Source organism: Lagenorhynchus albirostris, chromosome 20, assembly GCF_949774975.1.
Source record: "Lagenorhynchus albirostris chromosome 20, mLagAlb1.1, whole genome shotgun sequence".
NCBI lineage: Eukaryota > Metazoa > Chordata > Mammalia > Artiodactyla > Delphinidae > Lagenorhynchus > Lagenorhynchus albirostris.
In genome coordinates this window covers 20,515,585-20,541,753 of record NC_083114.1, presented here as the reverse complement: position 1 = coordinate 20,541,753, position 26,169 = coordinate 20,515,585, and the positions used below count along the sequence as shown (strand labels likewise).

Here is a 26,169-nt window from a genome sequence, read left to right as displayed (position 1 = left end):
AGCCCTGAATGACTTATATGAGTAGTGTTCTTAAAAACAACAACAAAACAACCCCCCTCCCGGCGACAACCCTCTTGAGTTTGATTTAGGAGTCAGAAAAGAAAAAGCCATATACATTCTAAATGCCACACTTGGTTTTCATCTAAAAGCTTGTCTGTTGGTCTGACTTCTATTAACTTATAACTTTCAAAACATAATTTTTAAGTAAATATATATTTAATATGTACAATATTTACAGCTTACAGCTTTTACAACCCAAACTTTGGATCTATAAGTGTGTGAAAAAGTGGGCATTTGAGTGTAATACTTCGAAAACTTCAAAAACACCTTTACCTCAAAAATATTTTACACCAATTTTCCAAAGCGGTATCTTCACAGGCTCATTGTATCTCGACAACCCAGTCAAGTTACCAAATCTCTAGGCATGGAGTAAACGATATCGTATTGAGAGGTGGAACTTTTTATACAGTCGTAGAGGATGTAGAACTCTTGGGTCTTTGAAACCCTATAACAAAGTTCCTTTCACCCTCCAATCCTGAGACAACAAATCCTGTAGTTCTACCTCATCATCGCTGTCAACATTCTCCTCTTCCTTTTTCTGCAGTTCTTTTATGGTCAGAACCTCTTTAAGCTTATTTTTTATCTCATCCTGGCGATTCCGCAGCTTTTCCACCCGACGGTAACACTCTATCTGCTCATCGATCTCCCCAATCTGCCGGTCCAAGCGTCCCTCCTCATCCTCTTCGGCAACTATGGCTTCGGAAATAGTGTTGACCTGTCTCATGGCTTTTTGAAATTCGTCCCATTCTTTGTCCATCTGATCCTTTGGGGCATCAACCTTTCGTACCCTCGCATCTATCTCAGGGTCGTCAAAAAACCCTTCCGGTAATGCTTCCGCGGTGTTTTCTCTCCTTTCCACCACTTTTTCATGTATTTCTGCTTTCTCAATTGACCCTGAATGAGGAATTAAAGGGGCCTTGGGAGGATTTGTGTCCGAGAAATCGCTTGGCAGCCTACTACCGGTTGCCTCCCGCGCGGAGGAAAGTGAGTGTTCCTTGCCCTGTGCGTTGGCCGGATGCTTACAGACATCCCCTCTTTTCCCTTCTCCTCCTCCTCCCTCCTCTTTCTCCTCCTCCTCTTCCTCATCTTCATAATCAGGGAGTAAACCGAGTCCCGAAGCCTTACTGAGGGTCGCCCTAGTGGACTCCTTTCCGGCTTTGTCAAAGTTGGTGGGCAAAGCGGAAGTGGAGGGCTGTACTTGAGACACCAGGGAGGCCTTCGCTCTTTTGGCATCTTGGCTCTCTGCGTCCGGCGCCTTCCTCTTGGCGGACTGAGGCACTGTGCTGGCGGACTGAGGCACTGCGCTGGCGGACGGTCCCTGGGCGGCTTCCTTCGCGCCTTTCAGCTCGGCCACTTTCTCTCGGTGCTGCTTTCCCAGGACGTGAGTCTGCCACAGGAGCTCGCTCTTAACCGGGGTGTTACACAGGGCACAACTCAGCTGCCCCAAGCGGTTGTACTTCGCGAATGGAGATTCTATCCGTTTACGGTTGGTGCTCAGACGCTGCTTCTCCTTCATCAACCGCCGCAGTTCGTCCTGATTAACCACTCGTTTCCCCGCCTCAGGCCGAGCGGAGGCAGAAGACGCCATCTTTGCGACCCGACCCGAGGCGATTCTGGCTTCCGTCCCGCCGACGCCTGATGACGTTACTTCCTGTCCGGGCGCGGATTGGCTGAGGCTCAGGAGCGTGAGACGTAGCGCCAGGATTTCCCTCAGAATAGCAGCTGAGGCCGGCTTACGGGGCGGGGACTCTTCCTACCGTCTGGCCAGGGCTGAGGTAAAAGCCATAAACTCCAAGGCTGAGGTGGCGCAGGCCCAGGCGGCCTTGGCAGTCAATATATGCGCCGCCCGAGGGCTGCAGGATGTGCTGCGGACCAACTTGGGTCCTAAGGGAACCATGAAAATGTGAGACGGCGGTTGGAGCGGCGGTTAGGGCGTCGGGGTTTGTTGGGTGTCCGGGCGCGCTGTGAGGCAGACGTTCCACAAAGAGTTGGGAGCGATGTGGACGCACTTGTGGGCCTGCTTTCCCTCGTTCTCATTCCTGCCCTGAGCTCATTTCTAGTCTGGTGGGAGAGGAGGAGAAATGCTACCCGAAAAAAGGGCTCACTGTGACTCCTCCCTGCCCTCCAACTTCTCGGTAAGGTTCATATGCAAGTAGAAAGTCAGTTCATTTAGTGTCATATATGAAACATAAACCATCTAGCTCCCCTGCTGTTGAAGAGTTTGGGTTTTGCTGGGCAGTGTGTTGTGGAGACGGCACGGGCTTTGGAACCTGGCAGGCTTGGGTTCAAATTCAAGGACCGCTTTAGCTATGCGTCCCTAGGCAAGTTGAACGCTCTTTCAGCATATATTTACTAAGGACTATTATTTTCTTTAGAAGAGAGGGAAGGAGACTAGTGAGGGCAAAGAGGTGTAAGAGGAGAGAGATACAGTCTCAGAGGAATGAGCAAAGTAATTAATATTAACAGTAAAAGAGGGCACTGAGTATGTACTGACTGGGATGCTGGGAACACAGAGATGACTAAGATACAGTTTCTATTCTTAAGGAGTTCTGGTAGAGATGAATGTGCTAATTATATATATACCATTATACTGAGGAAAGGGACTAATAACTGATGGCAGAAGGGAGAAGGGAAAGCGTCTCAATAACAGAGGATTTTTCATCAGTCTTGAAAAACGAATCAGTTCTCCAGTTGGAGTAAAGGACTTCTAGATAGGGTAACTTCAGGAACAAGAGAAGCTCAATGGTGTAAATCCAACAGAAACGAAAGCAAACATGATGTAGTAAGGGAACCCCAAGGTTTGCCCACAAGATCTCATTTGATAGAAGAGGTAGAAGAAATAGACATTACCCAGATTGGGAAAGGTAACTTATGTCATTGCTATATAGTTTGGATATTATCATGAAGGTGATGGAGAACATGAAAATCATGGAAGGATTTTTGGTGAGGGAACTGACTGAATCACATTGCCTTTTAGAAAGATAAATGCAGTGTGGAGGGTAAATTCAAATTCAGACATATCAAGATGCTAAGTAGTCCAGACTAGAGATGATGATGACAGTGGAGATGGAGAGGAGTGGGTAGATTTAAGAGACATTTAGGTTGTAGAATTGACAGAACTTGATCTAATAAACATGAGGGGTGAGGGAAAACATTAGTTGAGTGAATGAATGGTAACATTTCACAAAAAAAGAAACCTGCAGAAAGTTCACAAATTTGTGGTTTGTAGACTTCCAAGTACTCTTCCAGGTACCAAGCCACTGTTCATAACTCATGGACTGCTCTTGTCCTTAAACTTGTAAATGTGCTGTTTGGAATGAAATCACCATAGCAGTCCATCTGGGGAGAAGTGATTCTGTGGTAGTTACTGTGGTATCCCCCATGGTATAATGGAAATTTTCCACACCCAGTTACTTATATTAAGGATAGTGGAGTGGCTAACACTGGGAGTGTCTTGTTTGGCTCTTGCTGTATGAAGTTTATAACCACTGTTTTCTGAACAGGCTTGTTTCTGGTGCAGGAGACATGAAACTCACCAAAGATGGCAATGTACTGCTCCATGAGATGGTGAGCTGATGTTGCTGACTTAATAAACCTTAATTAGCCTTAGCTGAGAACATAGTACAATTTGTATATCCTTAAACCAAGGCCGTCAGCTAAATACTGCAGTCATGAGATATGCTTGTTTGTTTAAACCTTAGGAAAAAAAAAAGTCTATTGGCTGTTTTCAGATCTTTGTGTAGTGCAAATAATAACTTAGGGATACTTCCAAATTAGTTACATTTTTTAAAGTCAATGCACTTACGTTCTTTGTAATCATGGGAAAAAAATCCTTTGCAAGTTTAGTACATACATTCATCTTCAAGATTGAAGGATTTAATCTTATTTTGGAAATGTCATTGCATTCGAAGCAGAGACTCTTTTATAAAATGTTCAAACCTCATTAGTTCTCAGGTTTTAACTTTTCGTTTTGACATTTATTATGTATGATAATATAAAACTTGTGAACTTATAGAATGAAGCTTATTTCATTTCTTAATTTTACTGTTGACCCTTAGGTTATCTTGTTTTTGGTGGACTATTTCTTTATCTCATTCTCTCTCTTTTTTAATCTCTTGCTTGCTTTTTTCAACAAATTCAACACCCAACAGCTTCCTTGATAGCAAAAGTAGCAACAGCCCAGGATGACATTACAGGAGATGGTACTACTTCAAATGTCCTAATTATCGGAGAGTTACTAAAACAAGCTGATCTTTACATTTCTGAGGTATTAGAATTTCATAGAACGCACATTCATGTGGTACTTTATTTTGAATAAAAAGTTATTTGTTTTTTTGCTAGTAAAATGGTTTAATTTTAGAGGGAAAAAGTTAATTTTCATCAAGATGTTTTTGGACAATTATAAATGGAAATAATAATGAAATTTTTAGTTAAAATAATGCCTTTTATTGAAATTATATACCTTTTTAAAAAATGAAATATTTGAAATATATATAAAAGTTAAAAAATTAGCCATGTACCCATGACTAATGGCCTAAGAAAGAAAACATCACTGAGAAAGTTGAAACCAAATTATGCACCTTTTAAAAAATAACTAGAGAAAAATTAATGAAGGTTTTCCACATTGTGAATTTACCTACTTTTCTAGTTTTATTTCCCTTTATAAACAGTCTCCTCTAGCCAGACTCCGTCATTCACTGGCCTCTGAAATCATTACATACATTTCTACCTCCATGCTTTTGTTCAATTTGTAGTGTTTTCTTTGCGTTACTTATCTGTCTTTTCTAATTAAGCAGTTGGATTTTTGCTCTTTCAAGGACCATTTTAGCAAAGCATAACCTGTCCTTTCGAAGTGCTAAAAGGATCACTTTGTGTTTCATTTAGTATTGGGATCTGTCTATTAATTCAGTACCTGCAACTTATCTCAAGATGCTTTTAGCTGTAAGCAGTGGAAACTTGACTAAAAGTCACTTAAACAACAAAAAAATTATCTCCCGTAACAGGAAATATAGCAATAAAACAGGCTTCTAGGTTTACTTGATTAAAAAATTCATTCAGTCATCAAGTACCCAGATCCTTTCTGTCTCTTAGCTCTTCCACTTGTAATGCTGTTTCATCATAGGCTTATTCCCATCCTGGATGAAAGACTGTCAGAAGAAATCAGGGCTGCCTCTTCTCCTTACTAACACTCAGCAGGAGAGGGCAAGAGAAAACCATTCACCCAGCCATAGAATAAAAGTCCTTCCTTTATATGATTGGGCCGACATTGGTTTTATTCCATCCCAAACTAGTGACAGTTTTTTGGGAAATTGACTTAATCTAATTAGGATCCGCCCCTTGAGCTAGGGATAGGGTCAGCTTCCTCTGAAGCACTGAGGAAGAGAGATACCTAAACAAAATTAGGGTTGGGCTAGGAAGGAAGAAATTAGGGGAGGGGAGATGCCGACAGACACTGACATAGTTATGAAACTGTGTGACAGTGCAGTGACAGAGCTAGGCACAGGATGGGATAGAAACACTGAGGATGGAGGGGTATCCTAAACTAGCCTGAGGTAGTCAGGAAGCACTTTCTGGAGGAAATAGGCCTGGGCTGAATCTTTAGGATTAGAAGGAGTGAACCTGATGAAAGAGTGAGGGGTGAGGAGTGAACCTGATGAAAGAGTGAGGGGTGTGGAGAATAGCATTCCAGGCAGAAGGAAAAACATGAGCAAAGGCATAGAGAAAAGAAGCAAACTGGTGTGTGTGCAGAGCTACAAGCAGTCTGGTGTTGGTGGAGTTTAAAGTGATGCGGACAGTAGTGAATAGGCATGTAATATACTAACCAAGAAGAATGTTCATACTGACATATGAATGAGTGATATGGTCAGATTGGCATTTTAAATATTTGGGGGACAGTTTTAAGGGAGTCAAGACTGAAGGTTTTCCTAGTAGTCTAGGTGAGAAGTTGTGAGGTCCTAGGCTGAGGAAATGTTTTGAAGATGGTTAATAACACAGGCTCTGGCGTCAGGCCTTTTGGGTTTAAATCCTGGCTCTGGCTCTTATTAGCCTGGTGATCTAAGCCTTTAAGCCTAAATTTCCTCATCTGTGAAACAGGAATGATAAAAACACCCACTTCATAGTGTTGAGAGGACTAAAATAATACATGTAAATCCTTTAGAATAGTGCCTGGTACAAATGCTCAATAAATGTCAACTTTTGAAAGTTATTATAGGACTGACATAAAGGAATGGAGGAAGGGAATAAATTAGAACTAGTTCCAGCTTTCAATAAGTTTATGTATTATTTTTCAGAATAAACAATAGCGTTTTTTCAAAAAAAATTCTGTTATAATGTCAGACCTACAGAAAAGTTGCAAGAATATTCCAAAGAATAACATTTCTCTCTCTTTCATGAATATATATATATATATATGGAATGTGTGTATATATAGTAATATACATATTTTTTTCTAATGGTATAAGAATAAGTTGCAGACGTGATGATCTAAATATTTCAGTGTATGTTTCTTAAACCAGGGAATTCTCATATATAACCACAGTATAGTGATCGAAACAGGAAATTAGTATTAGCACATTGATAAGTACTTTTATCTAATTTGCAGGTTTTATTCAAATTTCGTCACTTGTCCCATTCAGTTGTCATACCCCTTTAGTCTTCTTTAAGCTGGAATAGTTCTCGAGCCATCTTTTGTGTTTCATGACATTGCTGACATTGCTACTTTTAGAGAATAGGCTGTTTTTTTTTTTAAGAAAGTCCCTCAGTTTGGATGTGTCTGTTTCCTCATTATCAGACTCAGGTTATGAACTTTTGGCAGGAGTGCCATGGAAATGCTGTATTGGTCTTAATGCAGCATATCTGGAGGCACATGGTGTGTGTTTGTCCCGTTCTATGATGTTAACTTTGAACATTTGGTGAAGGTGCTGCCTATCTGTCGTTTTTCTCCAAACAATGCTGGTTCTTTTCCTCTACATTACAGGGAGTCTTCTCTTCTGTGCCCATTCAGAAGAGCACTACACAACAGTGTGTTACAGTTTTCAGACATAAAAAGAACTTTTGTAGTTTTTTTCTACTGTTGTAAATTGTAAACAGTTTTTCTGTAAGTTTGAGATTGTTTGAAATATGAAGCACTGAAAGATTACAAATTACATACATACACTTATATTTAGTGGCATTGATATAGGTAATTAATTTTTTTGGACATACCTATTAGTAGGAAAGGATAGTTACTTTTACTTTGGATAACTTACTTTATAATTTACAGTTTTATGTTGATGTATTAGGGCCTGCACCCTAGAATAATAGCTGAAGGATTTGAAGTTGCAAAAATAAAGGCACTTGAAGTTTTGGAACAAGTTAAAATTAAAAAAGAGATGAAAAGAGAAATCCTCTTAGATGTGGCTAGAACATCTCTACAAACTAAAGTTCATCCTCAGCTGGCTTATGTGTTAACAGAGGTATGTGGTTAAACTTTTGCAGAATGAGTACAGCCTAACACATGGTGGTATTTTTCTTTTTCCTATAAGATAATCAGCTAGCTATGGCATGTGGTTCTTTTGAACATACAACAAAATATAGAAGACAGATATTTATAGGCTTATTTACAGAGTAGATTTGATTGGTCAGAACAGTATGTGTAATTTTTCAAAAGTGTCATATTAAGCCTTCTTTTAAGTTAACTTGAAAGTTGGGAGGGACTTGGCTGCCTATGGATCACCCCCTGTGGAAGCTGTTGGAGTGATGCACACTGGTCTCCTAAACCTAGAGGTCCATATTTATTATTTATTTATTATTTATATTTAATATAAAATAATAATAATAAATATATTTATATTTATTTATTATTATGTGAGGTTGGGGACGTTGTTTTGGCAGTGTGTCTTGTAGTTAAGGTTACCTTTTTTTTTTTTTTGCGGTACGCAGGCCTCTCACTGTTGTGGCCTCTCGCATTGCGGAGCACAGGCTCCGGACGCGCAGGCTCAGCGGCCATGGCTCACGGGCCCAGCCGCTCGGCGGCGTGTGGGATCCTCCCAGACCGGGGCACAAACCCATATCCCCTGCGTCGGCAGGCGGGCTCTCAACCACTGCGCCACCAGGGAAGCCCAAGGTTACCACTTTAATGAGCATGACTGATCTGATAGATAATATTCACATCTGGGAAGTGTATACTTGTTTACTTCTAAAGGTAGAATATATATATATATAATATCAGGACAAAGTTGGGTATTTTGGGAAGGCTTTTATCAGGTAGCTGTAGTTTGATGATACCATCATTGTTCCTCAGCTTTGCATTTTTTGAAACTTGAGTATATTAGTTTATCAGGAATGATGAGTTCATAACAACCAAATTCACAAGACATTGACATAGAAATCAGAATTCTGTCTTAATAATTTACCTTGAGAAATATAAATACTGAAACACCTGAGTTGTTTCTGGTCAATTCTTACTGATAGGAAAACCTACTTGGGAAATCAGATTAAGATTAAGAAATTAAGACATTTTCTTGCTGAGCAGTCTAAATAAAGACTCTGCTGTGTTTTCTGCTGTTAAAGTACATATATCACGTGGCCCAGAATCTTCAAGCTATCTGATTAGGGCCTCCATTCCCTTTTGGAGTTATAGAAACACTAATGCTCTCATTTTCCAATGGTTTGTCATTATTCCCCGTTAGTCATCAAAACCAAAAATCATGTTACCTCAGTAAACTTTTCTAAGATATAGATTTTTTTGCTTCTATTTTATTTGAGGATGATTATACTGTAACACTTAATTTCTGTAGTCAGTTATTTTCCTATTACTTTCTGAGCTAAGCAATAGGCTGTGTGGTGCTGTGCTTCTCAAATTGCATATCCCTGGGGATATTTGGCAGAATAAATGAGACATGTCTTTCTGGAGTGTCAATTTTACTTTACTATGGAGGAAAAGCATTATTTTCACATAGAAACAAACATGTATAACTAACAGAACACTGTAAATCAACTGTACCCCAATGAAAATTAAAAAACAACAAAAAACAAACGTATATATTATGGCATGATGTAGAAAAGTTTCATGGTAAAACATAAGACTTAAAAATTTCATGTTGTTAGAGCCAGCAAATTTGAACTCTTTCCTTAGATTTCATTTCCTTCTTTTCCATTAAGGTGTCCTTTGGTGGAAAAGTTTGAGTAGTGTTTGTATAGTAGGCTTGGCAGTTAAAGAGACTTGATTTCTAGTCCTGACTCTGCTACTACCTGTTAGATCTTGTTTTAAGACCATAACTTCTTAAAGTCTCACCTTAGTTTCCTTCTCTGTAAAATAAGGGGATTGGACCTGATAACCTCTGAAGTCCCTGTAGGCTCTAAACTATCCATTGGCACTGGTTATCATTTGTATCCATGACAGAGTGACACTTTCTGACCTTGCCTTGTGTTTTGGAGCCTGAAACACTTTATCTGCTTAGTCTGGTGATAGATTACTAGGGCCAGTGGTTTCTTTTAGTAGACCAAATAATTTACTGTTCTCATTCATTTCTCTTCCAGGCTGTGGTGGATTCTGTTTTGGCTATTAGAAGACGGGGTTATCCTATTGATCTCCTCATGGTAGAAATCATGGAGATGAAGCATAAATCAGAAACAGATACAAAGTAAATGATGTAAACTTTAACAGTACATAGATTCTAGAATACTTGGTTATCTTCAGATATTCTTTCACTGATTTCATTAGTTACTTCTATTCATCATCAGTCTAGTTATTCAGCATATATTAATTGGATACTTACCAGGAGCCATTCACTGTTTTAGGTGTTAGGAATGAAGAGTAAACAAAACAGAATTTCTTTTTTTAAGAATCTTACATTTCTAGTTGAAAGAGATGGTGGACAAATAATGCTAATAAGTGCTGTGAAGAGGCTAGAGCAGCTGTATATGTGAGCATGTGCATGATTTTAGGGTAGTAAGGGAAGATCATTGTGATGAGAAAGTAAACTAGAGAGCTAAATGGGTCTCTAGTGCTAGCCATGTGCATATCTGGAAGAAGAGTGTTCTAAGCAGAGGGAATAAGGGTGGAAGAAGCCCCGAGGCAGAAGTGTGCTGGGGTGTTCCAGTGTGCCTGGAGCAGAGGAAGAGGAAAAAATAGTAGAAGGTGAGATCAGAGAGGTAAGACAATTATAACATTGTCTGAGTATGTATGTCCTGAGAGTGAGTAGCACCTTGTTGACTTTGGACTTAACTCATTTTAAACATTCTATTATGGAAAACTCTAACCATATATAAGAGTAGAATAGAATAGTGAATGAACTCCCACATATCTGCCACTCATCTTTATCAATTTTCAGTATATGGCCAGTCTTATATCCCCCGTATATACTCCTCTTTCCTTCCCCCTGCCCAAATCTGGATTATTTTGAAGCCAATTCAGATGTTATATTTCATCTGTAAATACTTTATTTTTAATATATGTGTGTGTGTATGTATAGGTGTCTTTACTTATTTTTAGAAGTTCTTAAATCTGCCTTGTCACTTTTTATGGTTTCCTGTTCCCTCTGCAGGAGGGAACTCTTTTCAAACTTACCTTTCATTTCCTTAAACATATAGTTCAGTTTGATAATTACAATATTTAAAGTTTTGTCTTGTCTACTTCTGGTGTTTATTTTATTTATTTTTAAAATTAATTAATTTATTTTTGGCTGTGTTGGATCTTTGTTGCTGTGTGCAGGCTTTCTCTAGTTGGGGTGAGCGGGGGCTACTCTTCATTGCGGTGCATGGGCTTCTCGTGGTGGCTTCTCTTGTTGTGGAGCACGGGCTCTAGGCACACGGACTTCAGTTGTTGTGGCACACGGGATCAGTAGTTGTGGCTCATGGGCTCTAGAGCACAGGCTCGGTAGTTGGGGCGCACGGGCTTAGTTGCTCTGCGGCATGTGGGATCTTCCCGGGCCAGGGCTCAAACCCGTGTGTCCTGCATTGGCAGGCAGATTCTTAACCACTGTGCCACCAGGGAAGCCCTGCCCAGGGACAACTTTAAACTAAATCCACAGCTTGAGGTTTTTTTTGAATAACCAGTTGTGAATTCTAACTGCAAGTCCATGTGAGGGCTGCTGGTTTGTACCCTGAGTATGTAGCCTTTGAGGTTCTAGTTTAATGTGAAGAGGGTCTTACTGTTTTACTCTCTACTTTGGATGAGGCTTGAGCTTTTTAAATTCTGTCCCCCTCTCATTATGAGGTCAAAATTCAGATTTGTCTGAATTGTCAGATGACTTTAGGGTGAGTGGTTACAGTTATCTACTTACCTCTTGGAGTTCCTGTTTTGTTTTCAGTTTTGGAAAGAAAACTTTTGTAGCTCTTTACTGTTTTATGGCTCTGCAGAGTTTTTAAGGGTTTTTTTTTTTTTTTTTCTTTTTTTGCGATACAAGGGCCTCTCACTGTTGTGGCCTCTCCCGTTGTGGAGCACAGGCTCCGGATGCGCAGGCTTACAGGCCATAGCTTACGGGCCCAGCCGCTCCGCGGCACGTGGGATCTTCCCGGACCGGGGCACGAACCCGTGTCCCCTGCATCGGCGGGTGGACTCTCAACCACTGCGCCACCAGGGAAGCCCTGTTTCGTTTTTAATCCAGCATTTTTAGTTGCTTTTGGTAGTAGGGTTGGTCCAAATTACCTTACCATTGCTGAGGGCAACAAGTACTTGGTTTATATTTCAGAAGGATCTCCGTGGTTGTTGTGTGGGGAGTACACTGCGGAGCAGGGTGGGAGGTGCAAGGACAGAAGCAGGAGACTGGTTAGGAATCTGTTGTAATATAGGTGAGAAAAGAAAAAAGATTTGGATCAGGGTATACTTAGAAAGAAGGAGCAGTAGGATTTGTTGATGTTCCACATAGAATGTGACAGAAACAGATGATTCAAGGATGTCTCTTGGGTTTTTGCATGAGCAGCTGGAAAAGCAGAGATGCCATTTCTTGGGATGGAGAAGACTGGGAAGAGCAGGTTTGGGGAAATAAATCAAGAGTTTAGCTTGGGGAATGTTATGTTTTCGATGCCGATTAGATGTCCATGTGGACATGTTGTGTAAGAATTTGGAGAGGTGTCAGGAGTTCAGGATCGAGGTCTGGACTGGAAATATTTATTTGGGAGTCATCAGTGTGTGGATGACTTAAAGCTATGAGAGTTTTTAATTTATTTTTTAATTTTTTTTGGCTGCGCCGTGCTGCATGTGGGATCTTAGTTCCCTGACCAGGGATTGAACCCGTGCCCCCTGCACTAGGAGCACAGAGTCTTAACCACTGGATTTCCAGGGAAGTCCCTATGAGAGTTAATAAGATCATCTGGGAAGTGATATAGATAGAAGAGGAAGTTTAAAGACTGAGCCCTGAAAACTCCAGTGTTTAGAAATTGGGAAGATAGGGAGGACTGAGCAAAGAAGACTGAAAAGGGGTGGTCAGTGAGGTAGGAGGAAAGCCAAAGGAGAATAGTGTCCCAGAAGGTAAGAGAAGAAACTGTTTCAAGAAAGAGAGAATAATCTGCTATGTCATATGCAGTTGACAGTTTGATGAGCAAGTTGTGAACTGAGAATTGACCATTAGATTTGGAGAACGTTTAGTTTTTTGGTGGCTTTAATGAAAGTTGATTCAATAAAGGGATGAGTGTGAAAGTCAGATTGAAGGTGGGCTCAAGAGAGAATGGTTAGGGAAGAAGTGAGGATGCAAATGTAGACAATTCAGAGGAGTTTAGCTCTAAAGGGGAGCAGATAAGTGGGGCAGTAGCTAGAAGGGAATATGGGAATGGGGTTGAAGGAGAATTTTTTGTTTTAAAGATGGGCATTACTATGACAAGTTTGTTCCCTGATGAGGATGCTCCTGTAGGCAGGAACAGTTGATGTGAGGGAAGAGGGGACAGTTGCAGGAGCAGAGAGGGGAAATGGGATACAGTACACAAGCAGAGGGGTTAACCTTAGCGAGGAGCATGGGCAATTCATTCCTAGTCATAGGAGATTCAGGTTCAAGTGCAGGTAGATTGGTAGAGGTAGTGATGGGACAGTGTTTTTATTTTCTCAAAGAAGCAAGATCATTTGCTGAGAGTGAGAAGAAGGGGAAGAGTGAAGAAGACTGGAAGAGTGAAGAATATTGAACATATAGTTTGTTTTTTTCTTCCTAAATAAAGTATCTTCACATTCAGTTAGGAGTTGGAGTAATCTAGTTAGATGAAAATTTTGAAAAATTCCCTATAATTATGCTTAACTATTTTAAAAATTATTTCTTTACATGAATGTGTAACAAATATTGGTTATAAAAGATTCATAAGTAGAAATGCATTTCCTAATTGGCTGTAAATGAATTTTTAAAAGTTATAAAAATATTTTCTCTTGAAAGATCACTTGGAAAATAGGAAACCCCCCCCCCACCACCCAAGCATAACCCTACTCTTAGTTTCCTTCCATTTTTCCTTTTCAATGCCAAGGTGCTTTTTAAAAATAATTGATTAATTAATTTTTGGCTGCATTGGGTCTTCGTTGCTGTGCGCAGGATTTCTCTAGTTGCGGCGAGTACTCTTTGTTGCAGTGGGCGGGCTTCTCATTGAGGTGGCTTCTCTTGTTGCAGAGCACAGGCTCTAGGTGTGCAGGCTTCAGTAGTTGTGGCATGCAGGCTCAGTAGCTGTGGCTCGTGGGCTCTAGAGCACAGCCTTAGTAGTTGTGGCACACAGGCTTAGTTGCTCCACGGCATGTGGGCTCTTCCTGGGCCAGGGATCAAACCCATGTTCCCTGCATTGGCAGGCGTATTCTTAACCACTGCGCCACCAGGGAAGTCCCCCAAGGTGCTTATTTTTTAACAGAATAGTTATAATCGTGCTTCATATGTAATTTGTCATTCTCTGCTTCTTAGCTACCCCGTAAATATTTTTCCATGTTATTACATGGTTTTCATGACTAACACATAGTTGAGTCATTATCTGTTGAACAGTGCCCTATTGTTGGACATTTAGGTTAACAATTTTTAGTTGTTCCATGTAATTATTTTGAACAACTGTTCCTAAGAAACTCATTGTGTGCCTACCTTTCATTACTTGATCAGCTGTGTCACATGTTTGAGCCACATAATTTATCCTTGTTTTTTTTTTTTTTGGCTGTACTCAGGCCTCTCACTGTTGTGGCCTCTCCCGTTGCGGAGCACAGGCTCCAGACGCGCAGGCTCAGCAGCCATGGCTCACGGGCCCAGCCGCTCCGTGGCACGTGGGATCTTCCCGGACCGGGGCACGAACCCATGTCCCCTGCATCGGCAGGCGGACTCTCAACCACTGCACCATCAGGGAAGCCCTGAGAAGTATACTTTAAAAGGCTGAATTTTATGGTATGTGAATTGTATCTCAAAAAATAAAGTAATAAACTCTAAAATAAACAATACCTCAGATTTGTCTGATAAGCAAAAATGTAGATGTGAAATAATGGTAAAATAGAAGCTGAAATGGAAAATTAGAAACTAGGAAAAAAGAATATGAATATAGCAAATGTAATAGTATAATATTTAAACTGCCAGAACATAAAGAGATACAGTTAGCTATATAGGTTTCATTATTGAAAAGGAGAAAACAGAGCAGATTCTAAATTGAAAAAATATGGGGCTTGATATAAGACCCTCCTTCTTGTAGTCACTTTTGATAAAAGCTAGTAACATTTTTTTCAAGAAGATAAACGTATATGATTCAGGCATGAAGCCGTTGGTAGTTCAACCTGATTCTTAGAATTTAGGATACAAAGAAAAAGGGACTATTTTTTAAATCACTTTAACCTCTTAGTTTTTTAAGAAATAATTTATCAAGGTAAAATTGACATATAATGAACTACTACACACATTTAAAGCCATGAAACTATCCCGTCATTAAAGATAATGAACATATTTATCACCCCAAAAAGTTACCTCATTCCCCCATGGTAATCCTTCCTGCCTCCTCTCACTGTGTCACCCTACCTTCAGGCAACCTTCAGTCAGCTTTCTGTTGCTATAGGTTAGTTTGCATTTTCTAGAATCTTATATGAATGGAATAATACAATATGTAGTTTTTTTTGTTTGGCTTCTTTTACTCACCATAATTATTTTTAAGTTAATTGATGTTATTAATCAGTAGTTCATTCATTTTATTGCTAGATAGTATTCCATTATATGAATATACTGCAATTTATTTAATCAGATTCACCTATTGATGCACATTTGGTTGTTTACAGTTCTTGGCTATTGCAAATAAAGTTGCAATGAACATTCGTGTACAATTCTTCGTATGGATCTATGCTTTCATTTCTCTTGGGTAGATGCTTAGGAATGCAGTACTATGGAAGGTACATGTTTAACTTTTTAGAAGCTGCTGAACTGTTTTGCCATGTACCATTTTACATTCCTACCAGCCATTTATGAACATTCCAGTTGTTCTGCATCCTCACTAACACTGGATATGGTCATTCATGTTAATTTTAGCCATTCTAAAATTTAAAAAACCAAATTGTGACTTTAATTTGGATTTTCTTAATGATCATTGATATTGAGCATCTTTTCACGTGCTTATTTGCTATCTACATATCTCTGGTGAAGTTTCTGTTCAAATCTTTTGCACTTTTTTTTTTTTTTTGCTGTACTCGGGCCTCTCACTGTTGTGGTCTCTCCCGTTGCGGAGCACAGGCTCCGGACGCGCAGGCTCAGTGGTCATGGCTCACGGGCTCAGCCGCTCCGCGGCATGTGGGATCTTCCCAGACCAAGGCACGAACCCACGTCCCCTGCATCGGCAGGCGGACTCTCAACCACTGCGCCACCAGGGAAGCCCATGCACTTTTAAAAATTGGGTTGTTTTCTTATTGTTGAGTTTGAGAGTTCTTTGTATATTCTGGATACAAATACCTTTTCAGATGTATGATTTGCAGACATTTTCTGCTACTCTGTAGTTTGTTCTGTTATTCTCATAACAGTGCCTTTCAAAGAGGAATTCTTAATTTCAATGAAGTATAATTTATCAATTTTTTCTTTCATGGATTATGCTTTTGGGTGGTATCTAAAAAAATCTTTACCTAACCCGGGGTCACAAAATTTTTCTTTTATGTTTTCTTTTAGAAGTGCTATAGTCTTAGGTTTTATATTTAGGTCTGTGATTCATTTTAAGTTAATTTTTGTATATGCTGCAAAGTATGGATCTAAGTTTGTTTTTTCGTGTATAGGTATCAAATTGTTTCAGCTCTATTTGATGAAAAGACTATCCTTTTACTTAGTTGCCTTTGCATTTTTGTTGAAAATCAGTTAGTTGTCCACATTTGTGTGGTTCTGTTTCTGGGTTCTATATTTCATCAATCTGTTTATCTCAGTGTTAATGTCATTCTACCTTGTTTATAGTAACTTTATAATAAGTCTTGAAATCTGTAGTGTTAATCCTCCCATTTTGTTCTTTTCCAAGTTGTTTTGATTATTTTAAATGTTTTGCATTTCATATCAATTTTAGAATCAGCTTGTCAATTCCTACCAAAAAACTGCTGGGATTTTGGCTGGAATTTCACTGAATCTATGGATAAGTTTGGGAATAATTGATATTTTAACAATATTGAGTCATGGTACATCTTTCTGTTTATTTGGGCCTTCTTGAATTATCTCAGCAATATTTTATACTTTTTAGTATGTGAGTATACTAAGTATTTCACAACTTTTTTTCAGATTTATCCTTATGTGTTTCATGTATTTTGATCCTACTGTACATAGTATTTTTAAGATTTCAATTTCTGATTGTTAGTTAATATATAAAAATACAGTTGATTTTTGTATATTGATCTTGAACTCTGCAACCTTGCTAAACTCACTTATTTTAGTAGCTTTCTTATAGATTTCATTGAATTTTCTATATAAATGATAATGTTGTCTTGTTAATGGAGACAGTTTTACTTCTTTCTTTCCAATATGGATATATTTTATTTCTTTTTACCCCTTATTTCATGGGCTAAAACCTTCAATACAATGTTGAATAGAAATGGTGAGAGTAGGCATCCTTTCCTTTTTCCTGATCTTAGGGAGAAAACATTCAGTCTTTTTCCACTATGTGTGATACTAGTTGTAGGTTTTTCATAGACATCTGCTATCAAATTGAGGAAGTTCTCTTTTATTGCTGAGAATCTTTATCAAGAATAGGTGTTGGCCAATCCAAAAATGGGCAGAAGACCTAAATAGACATTTCTTTAAAGAAGATATACAGATTGCCAACAAACACATGAAAGGATGCTGAACATCACTAATCATTAGAGAAATGTGAATCAAAACTACAATGAGGGGGCTTCCCTGGTGGCGCAGTAGTTGGCAGTCCGCCTGCCAATGCAGGGGACGCGGGTTCGCGCCCCTGTCCAGGAGAATCCCACATACCGCGGAACGGCTGGGCCCGTGGGCCATGGCCACTGGGCCTGCGCGTCTGGAGCCTGTGCTCCGTGGCGGGAGAGGCCACAACAGTGAGAGGCCCGCATACCACAAAAAAAACCCCACAAAAAAACCAAAAAAAAACTACAATGAGGTATCACCTCACACCGGTCAGAATGGACATCATCAAAAAATCTAGAAACATAAATGCTGGAGAGGGTGTGGAGAAAAGGGCACCCTCTTGCACTGTTGGTGGGAATGTAAATTGATACAGCCACTATGGAGAACAGTATGGAGGTTCCTTAAAAAACTAAAACTAGAACTACCATGTGACCCAGCAATCCCACTACTGGGCATATACCCAGAGAAAACCATAATTCAAAAAGAGTAATGTACCCCAATGTTCATGGCAGCTCTATTTACAATAGCCAGGACATGGAAGCAACCTAAGTGTCCATCGACAGATGAATGGATAAAGAAGATGTGGCTCATATATACAATGGAATATTACTCAGCCATAAAAAGAAAGGAAATTAAGTTATTTGTAGTGAGGTGGATGGACCTAGAGACTATCATACAGAGTGAAGTAAGTCAGAAAGAGAAAACCAAATACCATATTCTAACATACATATATGGAATCTTAAAAAAAAAAAATGGTTCTGAAGAACCTAGGGGCAGGACAGGAATAAACACGCAGAAGTAGAGAATGGCCTTGAGGACACGGGGAGGGGGAAGGGTAAGCTGGGATGAGGTAAGAGAGTGGCATGAACATATATACACTACCAAATGTAAAATAGATAGCTAGTTGGAAGCAGCTGCATAGCACAGGGAGATCAGCTCGGTGCTTTGTGTCCACCTAGAGGGGTGGGTTAGGGAGGATGGGAGGGAGATGCAAGAGGGAGGAGATATGGGGATATATGTTTATGTATAGCTGATTCACTTTGTTATACAGCAGAAACTACACACCATTGTAAAGGAATTATACTCCAATAAAGATGTTTAAGAAAAAAAAAGAATAGGTGTTGGATTTTGTCAAATGCTTTTTCTGCATCTATTGAGGTGATCATATGGTTTTTCTTTTAGTTTCTTAATGTACTAAATTACATTGATTTTCAAATCATTCTTGGATAAACCTTACTTAGTTATGATGTATTATCTTTTTAAAAATGGATTAAAGTTTTAGAAATAATTAAATGTTTTTTTTTAATTTTGGATTTTTTTTGTCATTTAAACCATTACGTGTACAGTTCAGTGGCCATAAGTACATTCACATTGTGCAACCTTCACCACCATCCATCACAAACATTTTTCATCTTGAAAAACTGAAACTCTATACCCATTAAACAATAGCTCTCCATTCTCTTCTCCCCCCAGCCCCTGGAAACCACCATTCTACATTCTGTCTTTACGAATCTGACTATTCTATGTACTTTATAGGAATGAATCATACAATATTTGTCCTTTTATGACTGGCTTATTTCACTTAGCATAATGTCTTCAGGGTTCATCCATGTTGTAGCATGTTACAGAATTTCCTTCCTTTTTAAGGCTGAATAATATTCCGTTGTATATATGTACCACATTTTATTTATCCGTTCATCTGTTGATGGAAACTTGGGTTTCTTCACCTTTTGACTATTTGAATAATGTGGCTTGCTGTGTCTTTTTTTTTTTTTTACCATATTGTTGGATTTAATTTGCTATAATTCTGTTAAGAATTGTTGCATCTACATTCATATGGGGTGTTGGTCTGTATATATATATTTTTGTAATGCCTTTATCTTTTTTGCTTTTAGAGTAATGCTGGCCTCAGAAAGTATTCTTTCCTCTTTAATTTTCTGAAAGTGTTGAATTCTTATATAGAAATGGTGTTAGTTTTTCCTTAAATGTTTGGTGGAATTCACCAGTAAAGCTTTCTATACCTGGAGTTTTCTTCATGGGAAGATTTTAAACTACAAATTTAATCTCTTTCATAGATACAGGATCATTCAGGTTGTTTATTTTTCTTGAGTGAGCTTTAGTACTTTGTGTCTTTCAAGAAATTTTTCTACTTCATCTAAGTTAAGATCATACTGCCCATGAGCTAAATCTGGTTTGCTGCCTATTTTTGGTAAATAAAGTTATATTGGAACACAGTTACTCCCATTTGTTATGTATTGTCTGTGACTTTGTGCTATGCTAGCATAATTGGATAGTTGCAAAAGAGATGGTATGGTCCACAGAGCCTAAAATATTTATTTTCTGGCCTTTTGCAGAAAGTTTGCCAATCCCTGATCTTAGTTTTCAAATTTATTGGCATAAAATTGTTCATAATATTCCCCTATTATCCTTTAATATCTGTAAAATCTGTAGTGACAGATTCTACACCATTTTCATTTCTGACATTGGTCATTTTTATTTCATTGATTTCTACTCCGATCTTAACTGTCTTCTTTATTCTGCTTACGTTAAATTTCATTTGCTCTTCCTTTCCTAGTTTCTTAAGATGGAGGCTGAGGTCATTGGTTTGAGACCTTTCTGCTTTTCTAGTATGGGTGTTTAGTGAAATTTCTCTTCAGGTACTGCTTTAGTAGTATCCCACACATTTTGGTATGTTCTGTTTTCACAGGAGAACGGGATCAGGGAAGTTTTCAAAGCTACTGGTAATTTTCTGTTTCTTAAGCTGGGTGGTAGGTACATGGGTACATTTATTTGTACATTCTTTATATCTTATACATGTAAATATTCTTTTGTATGTATTCAGTATTTAACAAGGAATTTTTAAAAAGTGTGAATGAGAGGTGAGGATGTAATTACCTTGTGGGTAGACATAACTCTCTTGAGCAGTTATATTGTACAGTGAAGCCGAGAAAGGGGGTAGTAATTTAAAAATGATGTGGAATAAAAGGAGAGACTCTTTTTGTGTTGTTTTGTTTTAAAGATGGGTGATTCCAAACCAAGTTTACTGATTCAAAGTTTGCAAATTCAAAAACTTTATAGAGCCATACAGGCAGGTATAAGAGTCATATCCTGATGTGAAAATTGACGTGTTTAACTAGAGCTTTTGCCTTAGAATAATAAGAACACCAAAATTTTTTTTTTTTCTCAGAAAGTTTGGTTTCTGCTTCAGTACAGAAAGCAAATACTTCCTTGAGTCCTGAGAATTCCATACCAAAAACTATGGCCAAATTATGTTGGCCTAACATTTTTTTCAAATCAGATGTTATAATTAGTTACCTGCCACCATAAATTATAAATAACTACCTTTTAAATATAGTCATAAAGGAGAAGGATGATGGTGGAAGAAATGTCTACTCTGTAAACAATGAAATAAACTGTAGCCAGCTCTTGTCTGTACTATGTTAATTGTTTAATGGTGTATAACTTCAGGATGCTTCATAAGACATCTGAGTGATCACTGAGCTATGCAACTTATTTTATTTCTGTATATATTTAAATACATTTTAGAGGCAGGCAAGATAATAGAACATGAATAGCTAGTTGCTTTTTTCTGTTTCTTCTGTGTGGTATGTCTTGCCAATCCTTTTTTTCCCTCCAATAGGTTGTGTGGTTCCAGGAGCGGGTGCAGTTGAAGTGGCAATAGCTGAAGCTCTAGTTACATACAAGCACAGTATAAAAGGAAGAGCTCGTCTTGGAGTCCAAGCTTTTGCTGATGCTTTACTCGTTATCCCTAAGGTAGAACTATCCTAATGGCCAAAGAACAACTGTTTAGACAAAAGGTGTCTAATTAATTTTAAATTGCCCATTTTATGTATAACAGTAGAGTAGAAAGATAGGTATTTGTATTTCCCTACACAGTTTTGTTTAAGATATTATATAGCTAAAGCAGGGAAGTTTTTAGGATAACAGCTCTGAATTCTTGTAGGAGTTTCATGAAATGGCTCAATTATCACTTTGCTTCCATCTCTGAGCTCCAAAAGTTGAAGTAACTCCAAAAATTTCCTTCAAAAATGGTTCATGATTAATCATAATGAAGAAGTGTAGAACGTAAAATTTAATTAGATTTTGAGTAGACCTTTATTATGTTGGTGGTATCCAAAGTATTAGCACTTTAAATTATGGGAAGTGAGAACTTCAGGCTTGCATTTGTCATTGTCATTATAATTCCTAGAAAAGGAGAGAAACCAGTTTTTTTCCATGTATCAACAGAAGGACAGAGAACTACCATTTTTTTCCTTTGCCTTAATCTGATTGTGAACTACTTGGAAACACAGAGAACTCTTTCAAATATACTATTACCATGAATTAAAACATTACTAACAATGCTAGCAAAGTCTCTGATAATTGCTTTAAAATTATTAATAATTTGTTGAATCTTTGTGCATTAGATATCCATTTTTTTCTTCCCCTGAAGAGGCAAAGTCATTAACGATCCTATAGTTGACAAATATTGGTAAATCTGGTAGACATTTGGTGGTACCTTTTCACTCATCAGCTGTTGGTTTAGGACCACTTGGAAATAAACCTCGCTTGGAGTGCAGGTATCTCCATCCCTGTTGCCACAGGTCATAACTCTCCTCATGTGAATGAGGGGCACAGATATAATGCAGATAGGCAGGTTTAACAAGTGCCCAGGAAAAACCAGAAAACATGTGGCTAGAGGGACTAAGCAAACAAGAATACCATTCTACTTCCTTCCGTTTAAAAAAAAATCTTTTGCAAGGAGGTGTTAACCGAGAGGGACCCCTTCGGGGACCCTTGTCTAACACTCGGAAATGAATTGTCCGAGGAGACACACATACTGATAAAGCAAAAGACTTGGGTGCTCGAGCAGAGAACAGCAGGGTAAGGGAACCCAGGAGAGCTGCTCTGCCTCGTGGCTTGCAGTCTCAGGTTTTATGGTGCTGGAGTTGGTTTCCAGGTTGTCTCTGGCCAATCATCTTGCTTGTGCCATATTTGGCCCGACTCAAGAACCTTCCTGGTGGGCGTGCACATCTCTCAGTCAAGATGGATTCCAGCATGAGGATTTCTGGGAGGTTGTCAGGACATATTATGGGCTGGTGTCTCCTCCCTCTTTTTGGCCCCTCCCAAATTCTTCTGGTTGGTTTTGGAGGCACCTTGTCAGTTCAGTGTTCCTTATCAGGACCTCCTGTTGTGAGACAACTTATGCAAACGGTGGTTTCAGTCCACGGTTCCCTAACAGAGGGAAATTAATGTAGCAGGGTGGGGTGGGGAAACTCTAATTAGTCTTCGTCAGAATTTAATGTGATGTACGTAGGGAAAATGTTTAAATATAAAAGTTACTAGGTACATGAAATAATTTGATTTAGATTAAGAATGGAATTCTTCAAAAGGAGATGATTACTATATTATGGATGTGTTTTCATAAGACTGGAGAGAGCAGTGCCTTATTTTTTATATCTGATATTTAAATATATATGAAGGAATTCCATACATATATTTATTATTATTTTTTATTCCTAAAGGTTCTTGCTCAGAATTCTGGATATGACCTGCAGGAAACACTAGTGAAAGTTCAGGTTGAGCATTCAGAATCAAAACAACCTGTTGGCATAGATTTGAATACAGGTAAGAAAGTAAAGAAAAATCAGCTGCTTAATAAAAAAAGAGGTTATACTACAGTGACCCAGAACTTAAGTAAGGGGGTGGAGGTTTGGATGGCTTTTTTTTTTTTTTTTGGCGGTATGCGGACCTCTCACTGTTGTGGCGTCTCCCGTTGCGGAGCACAGTCTCCGGACGCGCAGGCTCAGCGGCCATGGCTCAGGGGCCCAGCCGCTCCACGGCACGCGGGACCTTCCCGGACCGGGGCACGAACCCGCGTCCCCTGCATCGGCAGGCGGACTCTCAACCACTGCGCCACCAGGGAAGCCCTGGATGACTTTTATATTTAAATTTTGGGTGCCTTTGTTTTACTTTTGAACTTCTTAGAAGCAAGTATTCATTCACTTAAGAAATAGTTACTGAGTGCTTGTTATTTGACTCGGGATTCACACAGAACAAAACAAAGACCCTTCCCTTGTGAGCTTATGTTGTAGCAGGGAAAGATAGGCAGTAAATAATAACCTTAATAAATAAGTTCCTTTAACATTTTTAAAGGTAATAAATTCTGTGAAAAAAATAAAGGGACAGTGTAAGGATGATTGTGAATGCTAGCACAGGAGTGTGGGGAGGGGGTTTCAATGGGAAGAGGGTGGTCAGGATAGGCCTCATTGAGAATATCTGTTGAACAAAATCAACGAAAGTTAGGAAGTTCCACGTGGGAACTAGGGAAAGAATGTCCTAGGCAGAGGGAACAGCTAGTGGAAAAGCCACTGTCTGGTGTTCTCGAGGAGGAGGGAGATGAGAGAGGTAATAGAAGGTCAGATCACGCGAGGGCGTGTGGGCCAGTGTACAGAGTTTGACTTTTTCTGTGGTGGAATAGGGAGCAATTTTGAACAGAGGTGTGACATGGTCTAAATATGTTTAAAAGGATCACTCTTGCTACTCTGTGGAGAGTAGTCAACTGAACAACTGGAAGGAATTGCCATTAACTGCATTGGAGAAGACTGTGGGTAGAGCATGTTGTGGTGGCCGGAGGTCAGCATTGAGTTTTGGCAAAGTTAAGTTTGAAGTATCTGGAGACTTTAAAATAGACAGTTGGATGTATAAGTCTGAAGCTCAGGAAAGTGGTCCGGCTTGGAGATAAAAACTTGAGAGTCGTCAGAGTGTATATGCTTTAAATCTAGAAGATTGGGTGAGATCATCTAGGGAGTGAGCGTAGAGAGAGAAGAATGCAGGACTGAGCCTTTGGGTACTCTAATATTAAGAGCTCAGGAGGAAGAGGAAGAACCAGCAAAGTAGACAGAAAAGGAACCACTAGTGCAAAAGAAAAAAAACAGACAAGTGTGATGTCCTGGAAGACAAGTGAAGAAAGAGTGGTTGGGAGGGTGTGATCAGCTGTGTTAGTTAAGTGCTGCTGATAGATGAGGTCTGAGAATTGACTTTTGGATTTGACACCATGGAGGTCATTGGTGACCTTGATAATAGTAATTTTGGTGGTATATTAAATATTGTTAGAATATACAGCCAATATTAACAGAATATATCAAGATTGTAGTATTGAAATAGTTTGTTTTTCCTTTGCAGGTGAGCCAATGGTAGCAGCAGATGCAGGAGTTTGGGATAATTATTTTGTGAAAAACCAACTTCTTCACTCTTGGTAAGTTTGTATTAGTAAAAAGAGAAAGACTTTTAAGGACATAATTGATAACATTAAGATTTTTCTATTATTTTTGCCTGCTACAGTGGAAAATGGCTAAGTGTATGAAAAGGCATGGTATCCAGTTATTAAGACTAGCTTCTGTCATTTTACAGTCCCTTTTAGATTTTAGTTCTATCAGTGTAAGTTATGGGAAATGTTAATCTTACTGTTTATTTGAGGGAGAAGGGAAAGAAGGACATTTACTGAAATAGTACCACATGCATAGTGGGAAAAAGATCAAATGATGTGCTAAAAATGAGCTCAGTTTTGCTGGAATATAAAATTAGGCTTCTACTTTATCAGCAAATGAGTTGAAATTATAATGCAAGGGGTGATGTTTGTATTTATAATAGCTATGTCTTATCTCACACCAACATCATTGCAGAACAAAGTGTCATTAGTAGCTGAAGATTTCTGAGGGGGAAAGATAAGAGTGGATTAGTAAGCTTTACTCACCCTGTCATCTTTTCCCTCAGCACAGTGATTGCCACCAACATTCTCCTGGTTGATGAAATTATGCGAGCTGGTATGTCTTCTCTCAAAGGGTGATTGAGTTCAAAATCAACTCTTCTAGAAGCTGAGACTTAGCACATCTTACATCCAACTACCATTATAGAGCCTGAGCCATTCTTAATTTTTACACAATAAATGCAATTTGTATTTGGTGGTCTTATAAGTCTCAAAAGTATTTCATCAAGGTATAAAGAACACAAGAAATACTTTCACAGCAAATAATATTAATGAAAGTATTTTTCCCTCGAAGTTCTAACTCCCTACCCTTTATTGTATGTGTGATATTATGATATAATAAGAAATATATATTTGGCCTATTTTATTTTATTATTTTTGGCTGCGTTGGGTCTTTGTTACTGCTCGCGCACTTTCTCTAGTTGCGGCAAGTGGGGACTACTCTTCGTTTCGGTGCACAGGCTTCTCATTGTGGTGGCTTCTCTTGTTGCGGAGCATGGGCTCTAGGACGCACAAGCTTCAGTAATTATGGTGCGTGGGCGCAGTAGTTGTGGCACATGGGCTCAGTTGCTCCATGGCATGGGGGATATTCCTGGACCAGGGATCTAATCTGTGTCCCCTGCACTGGCAGGTGGACTCTTAACCTCTGTGCCACTAGGGGAGTCCTATATTTGGTCTTTATCCCCAGTTCCTGGCACAAGATCTGCTAAAACCTTTGTAATTTCCTGAGCAATAGGGGTGACAGGAACATTTTTTATTATAATATTTAGTCTTGGTCCTGGTTTCTGACATACGATCTTTTAAGACCCTTGAAATCTCTGGAATTAATGAGTATCTTTTTGTATGCTAATGAGGTAACTCTTGATGGGCCACTAGATAGCTTCAGGTTGGGGGCTAGTCTCCAGAGGAACCAACCATGTGATTAGAGGGTTAGAACTTTAAGCCTCCCCGCCCTGGGAGGGAAGGAAAAGGGTATGGAGACTGAGTTACTGATCAGTTATACCTACATGATGAAGCCTCCATAAAAAAATCCCTAAACTATGGGGTTTGGAGAGCCTCCAGGTTGGGGAACATATATCCATATGCCAGGAGGGTGGTGGACTC

The 26,169-nt window shown here is 39.1% G+C and overlaps 2 protein-coding genes across 2 annotated transcripts in view; one reads left to right on the top strand and one right to left on the bottom strand.

The window, feature by feature from the left end:
- Window positions 1-224: 224 nt before the first annotated feature.
- ZNF830 (zinc finger protein 830) lies at window positions 225-1,672 on the bottom strand. The gene has a single exon (XM_060133263.1). The coding sequence runs from the start codon at window positions 1,646-1,648 to the stop codon at window positions 506-508; it is 1,143 nt and encodes a 380-aa protein (XP_059989246.1). The 5' UTR covers window positions 1,649-1,672; the 3' UTR covers window positions 225-505.
- Window positions 1,673-1,898: 226 nt separating this feature from the next.
- CCT6B (chaperonin containing TCP1 subunit 6B) overlaps window positions 1,899-26,169 on the top strand; it is a 32,967-nt gene continuing 8,696 nt past the window's right edge. The window contains exons 1-7 of the mRNA XM_060133265.1: window positions 1,899-1,963; window positions 3,564-3,627; window positions 20,005-20,065; window positions 20,938-21,071; window positions 22,823-22,925; window positions 24,483-24,555; window positions 25,074-25,123. Coding sequence (XP_059989248.1) covers window positions 1,956-1,963; window positions 3,564-3,627; window positions 20,005-20,065; window positions 20,938-21,071; window positions 22,823-22,925; window positions 24,483-24,555; window positions 25,074-25,123 — 493 coding nt within the window. The 5' untranslated portion in view covers window positions 1,899-1,955. The remainder of the gene's footprint in view (window positions 1,964-3,563; window positions 3,628-20,004; window positions 20,066-20,937; window positions 21,072-22,822; window positions 22,926-24,482; window positions 24,556-25,073; window positions 25,124-26,169) is intronic.